The sequence below is a fragment of the Atractosteus spatula genome, chromosome 11 (assembly GCF_055471065.1).
Source record: "Atractosteus spatula isolate fAtrSpa1 chromosome 11, fAtrSpa1.hap1, whole genome shotgun sequence".
NCBI lineage: Eukaryota > Metazoa > Chordata > Actinopteri > Semionotiformes > Lepisosteidae > Atractosteus > Atractosteus spatula.
This window is the reverse complement of record NC_142716.1, coordinates 10951076-10965914: the sequence shown is the minus strand read 5'-3', so window position 1 is coordinate 10965914 and position 14839 is coordinate 10951076. Positions and strand designations below refer to the sequence as shown.

General features: G+C 34.8%; 1 protein-coding gene across 4 annotated transcripts in view; it reads left to right on the top strand.

Moving 5' to 3' along the window:
- The first annotated feature begins 10542 nt into the window (after positions 1-10542).
- Positions 10543-14839, top strand: part of vav3a (vav guanine nucleotide exchange factor 3a) — an 80711-nt gene continuing 76414 nt past the window's right edge. For all 4 annotated transcript variants that reach the window (XM_088926701.1, XM_088926703.1, XM_088926704.1 and 1 more), the window contains exon 1: positions 10543-11129. In XM_088926701.1, the coding sequence (XP_088782827.1) occupies positions 10923-11129 (207 nt within the window). In that variant the 5' untranslated portion in view covers positions 10543-10922. The remainder of the gene's footprint in view (positions 11130-14839) is intronic.

Below are 14839 nucleotides of genomic sequence, written 5' to 3'. Positions count from 1 at the left end.
ACAAAACAGTGGGCAAGTCATGTGAAATTGTCGTCCAGTATGGATATTTGGTCTGTGGCAATGTCTATAAGTTGTTAATACTGGGTAATTTCTTTAAATTTCCAATATCCGAAAGAGAGAAGGACAATACAGTTAATTTACAGTGTTTTGAGCTAGCAGGATTTTTCTAGACATCTATATCATTCATAAGTAACAACAACAAATTTACGCTCACTTCTCCTTGCGTAGAGTAGCAGGAAAAATACTTAGGTAATTCCGTAACAGTCAACTCAGTGGATCAAGGGACCAGTATTTATACTTTTTTTTACGCATGAAGAGATCAGATCGCGCATGACTCCCCCTGGACGGGGAATGTAGTGGTGCAATTGGGGGTAATATACTTCTTTCAAGGTACAACATCGGTGTCTGGTGGGAGACTTTAACCCACAACTGATCAGTTATGAATCCACAGTACTCTTCTAACGTTGGCAGTACATATAGAAAATCATGCTGCTGTATATTCAGCACTTACACATATGCTGCTTATAATGCAAGTTACTTTAACAATGCCACACAAACTGTTGATAATCATAGGGTGCAAATTGTTAAAACAAAGACTATGTTTGCAATGCCAAAGGGCTGCACAAGTATAAGAAATGAGGAATAAATAATGTATCAATTTATGTCGCGAGTTGCATGAGCCATAAGCGCATTACATGCAGATAGGTTCCTCCTAGTACTCCTAGTAATATTGTAGCTTAGTTTCCTCTTTTCTCCTTTTTTCTTCTTTTAGGTGCTACTGTATATCTAGAGATCAGATGTGAACCCTGATGACCAGCCACTAAATTAATTTACACATAGTTAAAACAATTTTTCAGCCTCTCTGGTGGGGTGGGTATTTACGTTATTGTTATATCCAGTTGTTGTTAGACAGGTTTTACGAAAACTGTGTTTACATCATCCAAAAGTATTCAGATTTCTCTTGTCTGTCTAACCTGCTTTCAACAAACATTTTTGGCGCTTAGCTCTCCACAAGTTTTATCATCCAGTCCTTACTGTACATTTCATAATCGGGAATCAATGCTGCAAAGGTTTAAAGCAGTGGTTAAAATAAGCAGTATTGCAGTTATTGAGTAAATACAGAATATGCAATCTATATATACTGAGAAGCATTAAAAACAAAACAATGCTATTGTTTTATGGTTAATACATTTTAGTTTAATTAATAAAAAAAGCTAATCAAGATTTTAATTTGAAGTGCTTAAAGGATAAAATCTCAATTTTAATTCAATTAAAGTTGCTATGTGTGTTGTAAATGTTGCCTTGTGTTTATTGTATATCCTGTTGATAAAATTCTAATAGATAAAAATTACCTTCTGGTCTTATTTGTCATATATGACTAAACAACTGACTATAAATTTGAGTTTAAAGGCCACATCCTAGCACGTTTGAATACTCTTCTTTATAGGGTTCTGAAATGAGCATATCTTATTCATTACAAAGACAAGATTTTAATGGCTTTCACATATTTAGTCATTTTCTGTTTCTTTTGAATAGTCTTCTCCTGTTGGTAACCTTTCTTATTTAAAAATTACACTCCATATCCTTTGCTGATAGTTTGGTCCTTTTTTTCTTTCTTCGCACACCACTGGCAGAGACGTAGAGCACAACAGAAATAGTAAATCCCAAGAGATTTGTTCCATTTCCACGAAACTCTATCATCAAGAAACCTGGCTATTTTTCTCATTAGGATACTCTCTTGTGGTCTATTGATTTTTAAAACAGAGCCTGAACTGAAGAAAAATAAAACGCATGGTAACTTTATTCAGCCTGCACTTTATGGTAGCTTTATACTAATGAACAAATGTTTAATCTCAGATAAGGTGCTTGCTGGATGAAGAAATGTATTTTCATTTGATAAAAATAAAAAAGAACATGCTATCACAATATTGTTTGCTATTTTGATGTAAGGGGAAATGTTATATACAGTCTTAAATTAAAGAACAAAAATGTCATTCCATGTATAAAATCCCTAATTTATTATAAATGTAAAAGGTTATTGGAATAATTATAGATTTCTGTTTTGAAAAAGAAAAGATGTGCAGTGCTTGATAGATGACCGGAAGTTGTTTTCTCCCAATTAATCTCCAAACCAAAAACGACAGGTCATCTTACACCACCTTCAGCAGAAGAGTCAGTATTTCCAGCATCCAAATAAATGAGACTGATAAACATACCACCCAATGACCTTTTCAATTTATATTCTCACCACATGGAAAAGGAAGGATGTATGGCTCATTGGGTAGAGAACTATAATAATGAAGTGTCATAGAAAAGCAGACAGCTTTAGCACAACACTGCACAAATAAAAGTAATCAGAATAAGCTGTTTTCTAAGGAACATTAAAAGAGGCCATCTTAATATGAATTTGAAATTCTATAATAGCTCAAATACAGAAATTCAGAAGTCTGAATATATAATAGAAGAATTAGCTAGTTCTTGCCACTGGTAAGGTTTTCTGCTCTAGTCAGGCTTCCTTTGTTTCCTTTTCTATTTTTATTCTTTTCAGTTAAGTCATTGTTAGTCATTTGTCTATGTATAACCATAGTGATCATCATATTACTGCCAGCATTTGCAAACAAATTAGGTATAAAGTGCACCAGTGGCACAGTGTGTGTAAATAGGTTTTCTGGACTTACCTGCCCCTTAAGCCATCTTTATAAATATAGCTGTGCTGCTTTTTGTCATCAAGATATACTAGTTGTGGAAAGAGATAGAGATTTACATAGACATTCAGACAACACACAATTCAATCAACAGTCAACAGGGAAGTGCTGATAAAATGACCCTCAAGCCCACAATTTGTGACCTGTACAACACTGGAGGAACCTGGAAAACTTCCAGCAGTTTATCTGCATCTACAAAAACCATTGTAAAATCCAGCTCATTCTTGAAAGAGTGATTGCACTGGAGTTTGAGCTACAGGAGTTGAAAGAGCTTCGTGAGATGAGGGAGCTAGGAAACATCACATTCAGGGAGCTATGCACCTCAAATCATCATCAGAGTGCTAGCAGAAATACAAGAGAGAGAGGCAATGATCCCAGACTGTCAAATGAAGAAAAATATAGCAGTCTATCTAGACAATCCTAACATCAGATCAAGGCAGACAATCCAGGTTTGGAGGCTCAAGGTAGGAACTCCTAGAAAACGCTGATCACAAACACTGAAGTGCACGTACCAGTCACAACATCTGCAATCAGTGTCAGTGACACCAAAAACCTAAAAAAAAGTGTCAGATTTCAGAGATTCTTTTGTCAGAATCACTGAAATCGAGACATGCATCAACAACAGTATGCTGTTCATTGGAGCCAGACATTATCTAGAGATACAGCTTCTGACACAGCCAGGTAAAGACTGAATTCCTTTTAAATCTGAAAGGAAGGGGTAAAATCTAAAGAACCCCAGCAAGGGAGATAATGTACATAGGGAATACAATAAAAAATCAAGGGGGAAAACCAAAATATTAAAGGACCAAATACTTTGTCACTTACACTTTCATGCAGTATGTATTAGACAAAAATCACAAGAAACAGACAACTTATTCTTTAAAATCTGCATTCAGGCTGAGGAACATACAGTAAGAATGTCAGCAGCCGAAAATGAATTGGTAGATAAGGGAAACGACTGCTTTCTTACCTACTTTGTCAAAACATCTATTTTCTTTTCAAACAAAATACAGTGAGTAAAACAGGTGAGAGAACCATAAGGGAACTGTGATCACAATTTAGTCTGACTTGAACTTTACTGTACTCTGAAAACTATTAAGAATCCAAACAATGGTTTACAACTTCAGGAAAGCTGGCTATGAGAAAATGGGACACAGCTTAAAAGAAGTAGACTGGGACATCATAGATATGAAATTAGTAGAAATTGGACTGAAGCTCCTTGTAGATATTCAGCTTGAAGTACAGAATAGGTGGACCTCACAAGTAGGTTAATCAAAGTCAGAAAATAAGTAGTAATTTAGTTAAATAATAGAGAATAAGGAGAAAGAAAGTACTTTATAAAGCATTAAAAAAACAAGATCCAGTTCATAAAAAGAAGTATAATGAACAGCAAACTGAAGTCAAGAAGGACATTTTCAAGTCCAAAAAAGAAATAGGAATATAGCTTATAAGGCTAAAACTAATAATAAAATAAATAATTCTAGTACTCAAAGTCCTCAAAGGCTTTGATAGATTCAACCCAATGGGTATATTGCGAATCAACTCTTAATCATGAATTTGAGGGCATTTGTGGAAGCTACAGACAAGTGCGTCTAAATCTTAGAACAAGAGGGCCTTCTATATGCAGTAGAGATGAGTATGGAATAAGCTGCCCAGCCATGCCATTGATATACCTTGGTTTCTTTCAAGAAATGACTGGATGAAGGTTACTGAAAAACCAAGTGAATTAAGATTGGCTGAATGGTCTCCTTTAGTTTGTATCTATTCACTGTGTATATGCATATATAAATATACACCTTTGTTTTAATTTGTCATATCAAAAATATACTGGTTTAAGCTCTAATAACTGGCCTGATTCTTAGAAAAATGGAACAAAATTGATCTAGAAAATATTTAATGTAGGAGATACACAGTGTAGCGCCCTCATCAGGCAGTGATGGGGCACCAAGCAGACAAACGGTGGTGGCGATGTCAGCCCTGGGATAGCATGCTGGGATAGATGGGATCTTGTCTGGGATAGTTGGGAACTATCAGATACATTGTTAATTCCTGGGACTTGGGTGGAAGTTAATGAGTTGGAGTACATGGTATGTAAGTGTACATACGTGGTTGTTCCATGTTTCCCCATCCAGGTCAGTGACCTCAGGTTCCCACTTTTTATTTAATAAAAGTCCTTTTAAGGATGGCGAAACTATGCCATTTTATTTAATAAAAGAGCACTTCCATCCTCACTCTTCTGTGTGTTTATTGCTCACGTTACAGTATACTCTTTATAGATCACTTGCAATTGTTCCTTGGTTGGGTGTAGATTATGCTTTATAGCAAATAAATCCAAATGATCTAGAGGAAGAATTATTGAGACAGGTGTGAAAAAAATCTTCGTCTCCATGCAATTGTAAACTACATCAATAAAATTTAATTTTTCTGACCCCAAAATCAGTTATATCTAATCAGAATACTAAATTAGTTTGATGTGTTTTTGCTCCTGGAAATTGGGGAAGGTAATCTTATTAAATTCACAAGCTAAACACTAACTTCTTCAAAGTATAATGCATTAATGGTGTGATCTTGAAAAAAAATAAATGCTTTATTTCATGTTGTGTCTGTTATCTGCATGTTCTGATTTCTGATGTGTAAGGGTGGTAAGTAAATAACTTAAAATATGTTTTTCAAATTTCAGAGAATGCTTTAAAAAACATTCACAAAGTGAACTAACATGTGACAAAAGAACAGTTTGTTCTGCCACTTTTAGAGAGGTTAAAGCTATGCTTTGGCTCTCTAGCATAAGACAGATAACAGTTGCACAGATATCAACTGTAATTACAGGATATAGTGGTATTAGCTGTATAGGAATCACCATAAATTACTTGTGAAATACACTGTACTAAAGGCTATTAGCTCCACAAAATGCTTGCAATGTCACTTGCATAAACATTTGGAAAAGAGCTCAGGTTTAAAGCTTTGATCATCTGTCATCCCAGTGGGATCATGCCATCTTGTGCCAGGACTTTAAAATAGCAGCAGGGGGAAGTGGAGATAGACACTGACCTCGAACACACTGAGCTCTCCACTTCCTTCCTGTGCTGGCCTGCCTTATCAGGTTTCCTTCATCTTCTTCATGACAATTTGCTGGCTTACCAAAATGACTGTGAACCACTAGTTTGCCTGAATTCCCTTCTATACTGAATAAGAATTTTCCATCTTACGCAATATGCAGGAATACTTTACACTCTCCCTTACAGTGTATATTAACCTGCTTAACACTTTTATATATTTAATTTGTGAAAGATAGCTTAATTATTATTTTCTATTTTATGATCATATTATATTCTAGTATCAAATTCTGTATTTGATCATTTTTAGATACTTGTATTATTAGTTTTTTTAAATAATTTTTCATATACAATGAACTTGTAGACGTGCCCATCTATTGAATAGACACTGCCGTGCCCATTTGCAAATACCAATTTGATCTCAATGGAGTTATGTGGTTAACTAAACGATTAAAAATATATGACATCACAGGAGAGTTAAAATTACAGGTCAATTTTAATGCAATCTAGGTCAGATTACATTCTCCCAATAATAACCCTAATTTAGCATACCTTTAAGGCAGACTATGATTCTGACTAGGTCTAGGCCCTTTTTAATTTAATAAAGCACAAGGTTAAATCTAAACTTATGATCATTGCCGAGTCTAGACTATTTTCAAACGTTTATGTGTCCTGTGAACAAAAATATGTATTTAGGTCTTTCCAGTTCTACATTAAAAAGACATACTGTACCATTCTTATAAAGTATCATCAAATAGACATTTTTGTAACTTTTGATATAGTATTTCCCAATCTTGATATAAAAATAAATTAATCAACAAAACCTTTAAGTGCTTATACAGTATCTCACTAACCACCCTTCCTCATTCTGCTCTTAAAGATTGCTAAAATAACAGAGTGATGAGCAGTTGAACCTGGACATAAGCCAAGTTCCCCTTGATCTACTGTTGACTTGCAGTAGGATTACGTACACTAGGCGTGCAGCTGCCTTTAGTTTGGATCCCTGCTATTTTCTGAAATGTCATCATCATTGTAGATGTTATGTGTGGATCTTTAAAGGAACATCCCTTGAAAGCTTTGTAATCAATTTCAAAACATTATAATGTTGTTTTTTTCACCCATTCATATTTATTTAGTTTGCACATTGGTTTGTATATTCAAATTGAAAGTCAGTTTTTATTTATGATGACAATGAGATGATCTGTATTAGGAAAATGTAACACTCTCACATGTGTGACAGGTATAGGGTCTCATTTGAGTTCCATAACCTTAAATGTACTATTTAGAAATGAACACATATAATTACTTACAAAGGAACAGGGTTTATTCCATGCTGAAAAGAAAAGAAAGGAAACACAACGTTTCGGCCGTGGAGTCTTCTCCAGGTGTGAGTTTCATAATATTAGTGGGTCAGAATACTTGATTGAGCAATAAACCTCACACCTGAAGAAGGCTCCACAGCCGAAACATTGTGTTTCAATTTCTTTTCTTTTCAGCATGGAATAAACCCGTGGAATTACCTGTTCCTTTGCAGCCTATGCATGCTGATGCAACTACCTATTTTAATTACTTACAGCTGTCCATTAACATGTTAGACTGCAGGAACTAATATTTAGGTATTGATTAATGTATTTAAGCTTTGTAGTGGGCACTAATTTGAGATATTTCGATTGTACATTTCCCTATTTATAAATAAATATAATTAGGCAAAATGATTATTTTCCTTACTGCTCAGTAATACAGTCCAATACTGTAATACCCGAGCTTTAACAAACTCCAATATAGCTGACATGACTATTACAGCAAGGAGTCTTCATTCTGCTCGTTCTTGAATGGTTTATTGCTCAATCAAGTCTTCTGACCTACTAACATTATGAAACTCTAGCAATTGTATGTTTTGCTTTTTCTGGAAACATTACAGAAAGTGTTTATATTTCAGCATTAACATTGTTATCATAGTGGTACAGCTGAAACAAAATGTAGGAATAGAAGTAAATATTGTTATGCATAACAATGTATGTATTTTATACTGAAAGGTATAGAAGAAGTTAGACCTGATAGATTTAAGATTAGGATAATAAATGTGTGCATTCTTTATTTCTCTGAATTGTGAAACTTGGCAGCTGTTTTTGTCTTGCCCCACAGCTCCTTTACAATGAATGAACAGTTTCCATAAATCCGAGGTTAATCCCAGGGGAATGTTTGTTTTTCTGGATCTGGTACTGTACCCAGGAACTTTCTCCATACAAACTTTCTCTAATAAATCACATTACCACAATGTACTTTATTACTGTTTTTCACATAAGAGGGAATCACTAAAATGATTTAAAATATGTATTCTGCTAGTGACACTTGGCACAATTCTTACTTTTCATGCTACTAGCAAATGTTTAACAGAGATTACCAGTTTATGGGTGTTAACTATAGAAGCAGTAACTAAAAGAAAAAGGAACATAAGTGAAGTAAAATAATTTAATGACAAAGTTTATTGCATTTTTCAGAATGAGTGATTATAAATATAAAACGAGACTCATGTATGTTTTGATAAATCATCAAATCTATCAATTTTCCTACACACAACATTCCAAAATCCTTATAACATACTGAAATAAGAGAATATAAACTCCAGCACAGAAACATAGAGCAAAACAGTCTATGTATGCACAATTTGAATAGCTGATTTGATTGGCTCTTGTTGGCCATATTTGTTCATAGAACAACTTTGCATAATTACATTGATAAAATATGATACGAAGTTAATACATACCAAGATTCCAGTCAAATGTATGAAAGGTTCCTGAGAAGTTGTCGGTACAGGATGTTGTTTTTATCTTGGCCTTACTCAAAACTACAAAATATTCTACACTTGGACTCCCATTTATACAGCTACTCTTTAATGGTCATAAGAGTGTATGTTATAATACTTTAATGCAACATTGCTCAACAATGATGGTTGAACCATATTTCTCACAGGTTTGTAAAATGGACGCTGTTCCTTTTATTCTAGTTGGTTTACTTTACATACTTGTTAAAATGTGGTTTTGCTTTAGGCACCCTCTCTAATAAGAATGTTAGTAAATGAATTGCATCATCTTGATTCTCTAGATTATTTCTCCCTAAACTCACCACAGTAAAATATATACTCAACAAGCAACATAACAGGAACGCACAACGAGTAACATGTTGGGCCTCTGGGGTTTTCAGGAAGTGCTTGGTAGGTATTCCACAAGGTTTAAAAATATCTGCAGCACAAGCTGCATTTCGCTCATTAGGCAGGAATTCCTTCAGCTGAAGTTATGACACCAAGCTGTGTGGTATTGAACTCCATCTCCCACCAGCTCTTCCAGTTTTCAGTAGGACTGAGGTCTGGGAATTGTCTGTGCCAGCATGGGTGATGGAACTCATTCTCACTCTTCCCCACCATCCACAGACTGGGTTGACTGGGAATTGTTGATATTTTAGACATCTCATATGATATTTTATATAAGCAATTAAACTATAAAACTATAGTCTTTGGTTATATATTTATATAATCTTTAACTAGTAATAGGTTTATTCCATGCTGAAAAAAAGTAGAAAGAAAACACAACGTTTCGGCCGTGGAGCCTTCACACCTGAAGAAGGCTTACATGTGTGCTTTATCTTCATTTCCTTTTTAAAGAAGCCAGTGAAATTCCTTAGGGCATAAACATGTTCCCTGAAACACATAATTGGAAATCTTGCAGCCATTAAAGCATCGCTTCTGGAAATGAATACAGTACTACATACAGTACAGTATTCCAAGAGGATAAAAGGACACAGTCTCTTTCACCAGTAAAAACGAGCAGGTTTTCAATATTGTAAAGGAAATGAAAACATGTAACTAAATTCTTCAAATACATCAAAGAAATTATAACATGAGAGGAAATTCACTGTAAAACAATGGAGCTGCAAATGCAGTTAAGGCAGAAAACACTTCTTTTTTTTTAAAGTTTGTATTCTTAAGAGCCCATGATCAACCATTTCACTTGCTGTAGCGTTCTTTGCAAAACATTCATAGATAATTATTTTATTATTTACAACAGATAGAGCATTACTCTTCAATGTCCTTTTCTGGTATGCCATATTTACCAAAGTACAAAAAGCTATTCACTTTCTCTTTGCCATAAACCAATGCTATTTGTATATTGTATATACTGTATACAATATTTACCATGCTAACTATTTAATGCTGGTTATATTTGGTTATGGACGTAATTTTGTATTGTTGCAAAGCAGATTTCACAGATATATTTCTTGAATGGAAGAATACTCAGGCTTAGACAGTGACTTTGTAAGACTTTTTTTTTTGCTCTTCCTATTAAAATCCATTATCGCCCACAACATCATCTCTGACCTATCATTGACACATCTGTGAGCTCCCATCCCCCCTTTGATAAATTATTCATGGTTTGACGCCACTGGCATATGTCTAATGTCTCTGATGTCCCCAAACGTGTTTCTGATATCCTTTAGGGGATAAAAAAACCGATGGTTAAAACAATAACGTGCAACAAACAACGTGATTTACAAATTTAAACAGCTTATTGATAACAGTGTTTTTTTACTTAGTAAAGTTGATTAGCCAAGAGGTTTGAACAACACTGAATTGCATTGTTACCGTCACCTCCACTGATAGGGACTCTAATACCCTATATTTTTTAGGCTTCGTTTACGATGACACATTTGTCACCAATTGCTTCTTTCTCACTGTTCCGTTCATCGGGCTATAACCGACCTGACTATAGAGGTGTATTTGCAAACACAGACTCGGGATGGAGCTTTGAGCAGGCACTGTCTACAGTATTATATGGAACGTGTGAGTGGCAGACGGAAGAGAGAGAGTGAGACCGCAGCAGCAAGCGAGCAAGGGGAGGGAGCAGAGCAAGCTGTCAGCTGCACAGCTCGGTAGCTTGAAAGTCTGTGCAAGCTCTATACATCGATGTCTACCCGTTTGCGTGCGCAATGCAAAAGTGGGAAGTGAAATTGCCTTTTATTTCTGTATTTCACTTCCACGTAGGTAGTCTACAAGGGAGATACGGTTTGTAAATATATTAATTTAATCCCGGTTATCTTTTCTTTGAACAACAGTAATTTAAATACGTAGCTATAGATTTTTAAAAATTAACATTATTTGAACAAAATAATGATGGAACATTGGAGGCAATGCGCGTTGTGGCTGATCAATTGTAAGGTGCTACCACCGAACCATCGAGTAACATGGGAGTCTGCACAGGTATTCGATTTAGCCCAGACCTTAAGAGACGGGGTTCTTTTGTGCCAGCTTCTGAACAACTTGAGACCTCAGTCCATTAATCTTAAAGAGATAAATCTGAGACCGCAGATGTCACAGGTAAGAACAGTGTTTACATTTTCTTTCGCCGTACATTGTTACTGTAGTAATGTGATGATGAATGGAGTTTTCTGTCCAACAAAAAGCATCATACAGCTGGCCTTTGTGTAAGTATAATTTGCTGTAAAACATTTGGTAACATCCTCTTTCATTTGGTAATAATTTTTAAACATCTAACTAACGTAGTAAAGCAAAGCAACTTTCACAACTGTATTTAATTGTTCTTCACATTGTGACATCCATACGTTTTCTAGCAACAGAACAGGAAGGGTAAAAAAAGGATACAAAAGGAAAATAATGAACGTTTTAGTCTGAATCTATGTACACTGAGGGATCTGAGCTTGTCTTTTACTTTGCGAAATAAAAGCATCACCTTAACTTTACGTACTGAGAAAGTATAAGGAAGTTATTTTACTAAGAACCGTTATCTCAACGCAAACAATTCTGCCCTCTATAGGTGTAACGCCGGACCAGGATGTCTATGGCAAGTAACAGTAAAACAATGTAATGTTACAATATAACAACCAAAAAGCCGGAAAGAACAGGCAAACCAGCGCACACATACAAAAACAAAAAACGCACTTTTGATAACATTTGGCGTTCTGCATTTTCATAGAATAATGTAAAACTTAAGAGAGAAAGAATGTTAAAACATCCTGTGAGTCACATCTTACTATAGCGTTATTTCAGCAAATTGGGTTTTATTTATATTTGCAGCAATAATTGTTTTTATTTGGTGAGGAACAGTTAATTATGACAATGCGAATAAGAATAATAGCCAGACCAATTTACTGGACTGGACAAGTAAGAAAGATTACCTGGCACTCAAAGTTACAACATGTTAGAGTGAAGAATAGCAGAGTATGTACAGTACTGTATATGTTTAGTCATATGACAACAGTTCTCTAGTATATTTCAAGGTCTGGTGTTATTTTGGGCTCCTCAGAATGCTGCAAGGACAGTTTCATTTGAAACTATCACACAAGAGGTTGGCTATTGTAGAATCTTGTCCCGTTTGAATGCTTGGTTCACGGGATAAGAAACCCGCTCAGTTTCTGCACCTTAAGGGGCAAACGTTCCCGGAATGAACCGAGGCCTTCTTGCACAATGGGTAATGATGGTTCCATCTTACTTCATATTTACTGTATCATATTAGTTCGTCTGCTCTGGCGCTCACTGATGCTTTTCAATATATTTATTACACGTTCGTTGTTCATATTCAATAAAATATTCACTGCTATCCAGTAAAAGCATTCACATAATTTTTTAAAGTTTGGTTAAAATTTGAAGATTAAGATTATAACAGGTTAGTTTTATAAATGGGTACTGATCTGTCCTTGACCAGTCATTATGATTGAGACTTAGTCAGGAACTTCAGCATGGCATTTGAAAATCCTTCCAAATGAAAATGCCCTTTGCCATCTATCATAAATTTAAGAGGACTACCTGCAAAATATTAGCGATAACAAAAAGACAGTTTATGGTTATGAATGCTGTCCACAAGAAACACTTTATTTTGCATATTACCAAGTGAATATCAACATTGTCAGTGTCCATAAGATGGTTTATTCAGAAACTTTATGTCCTTAACCTATATTAAGGGTTTAACCTGTATTTACGTTACTTGAGTATTTTGTACTCAAGACATAGTTTGGAAACCCCAGACCAAAATAGAAATGCTTTTCATTACCGGGTTCAGATTTACATGACTAAGGGGTTTAATGCAAATTCCAAAATGAATTATTCATGAATTTAGAGACAGCTATTTTATCATTTCCACTCTACAGCACATGAGACATTCGCTGAGCTGACTCAAGGGAAAGAAAAGAAACAAAAGCCTGAAAATGTGCCATGCAATACAGGGTGAAAGCAAAACTTTTTGTGGATCAGTTTTAAATTGTATTTACGGGCTTTCAGAAATGAGTGTTACCACACTACTTGTATAGATTGAAATATACATATAACAATTTTGATATAATTCTAACTTAAATGTATGTTTAAATGGCTATAGATGTTGGGCTTGACTCTTAGCCTGTCTGAACGATCACCAGCTGTTACAAGTATTTGATTTTGATTCTGAGCATTGAAAGGTAGTAAATATAAATTATATAATGAGTGGTTTTGGCAGTGGACATATTGAACATAATGAGCTCATATGAAGTGAAATTTCATATATGCAATTATGGAAATAATTGACCAATTCTGATTTAAAAAAGTAGAATATGAATTTGACTCAAAGATATGCTTTCTACATGAACAGAAATTAGGTATAATTTGTATTTTATTGTCAACACGGTATGTTTGATTGAAAGGAAACAGCAACAGTTGTAACAGATGTGAGTGTGTGTTGTCTTTTTAATTTCATGATAGTATTCCAATTATGAAACATAGTAGATTGCGATGCAAGCACAGGGCCTTTTTGCTCATTGTAAGTGATTTTTAAAAAGGGTATAACAGGATCTTGTTAATAAGATAAGAGCTGTTTCAAGAAAGGTAGGTTAATGCATGATGACAAGGTGGTGTCTTTTTAAAGGTCAGAGTATTCTTCTGAATACTGTACATAGCTGAGCATGACCTGAGAACTGAGAGTATTATTATAGCCGTGGGTAACTGTACTGGCAGATGTAGTGATCTGTGCTTATTGGTAGAAAGTATTAGTTGAGAGGTCAGTAGTTTGTGCAAAACGCTTGGTGACTGGTGTCCAGAATGTTCTATCCTTATTACTTAAGGTGCACAAAACTGTTAGTGCGTTTATCCAAACTAGAGCACATTAAGCAAATTAAACCCTGGAGGCTTTTGAGTGCCAAGAATCAGTTTTGTTTTGTAATTTATGCATTAACATTAACATTTTTAAAAGGTGATGTCAGGAAGAGTTACAAATTTGCCCAATTAGGGATAATTAAGACATACAGTATGATGCCACACTTAGCAAAATAATGTTGCTTTTCATGCCTTTAGTCACCTGAAAGCTTGTAGTTTTCTTTCCCTTTGTGCTGTGTGCATTATGGACATATAAATCAAAATCAGACAGAACGACTGCCTCTGCAGTTTCAAAGAAAGCAGCAGGCTATTAAATTTATTAGTAAAACCAACAGACGCTGCAGTTTTACATTAATAATGACCTTAATTAAATGGAGAGATATCCAGGAAATTGAACGAGCAATGCATTGAAGTTAAATCTGTCATTCAGCCACTGACCTGTGTTTCCAGGGACTGATACCATTTCAGCGTTATTACGTCTCTTACCCATAGCTTTTAGTAGCATGTCTCTAGAAGTTTTTTATGCCAAAGTAAATTGTACATTTCAACTACTTAAATGATTAAAAAACATATAATATAGATATTATATACTAGAAAGTTGAAATATTCAACAGGATTGAGGCTGAGAGATTAATGTGGTGCTGCTTGGCTTGTAGAATTTACCTGGGGAAAATAAAAAAAAATGAACACTTATTATAAGTTTACTATATTTTTTTAAATTAAACATAGAAGCCTATGGACTCTTTCTGGCACATAGTAATTTATTTAAAAAATTGAAAGTGAAAATAAAGTACCTTGTTGGTTGATCACTACTAAAATTATGCAAAGTATGGGTTTTTTATTTTCCTATCACTGTCAATTTAAGTGTTTGAAATACTTCAGTATTGGCTCAATACAGTTTCCATGTAAGAAGTGCCTCGCAGTCTCTTCACCGAAAATATCAGATCTTC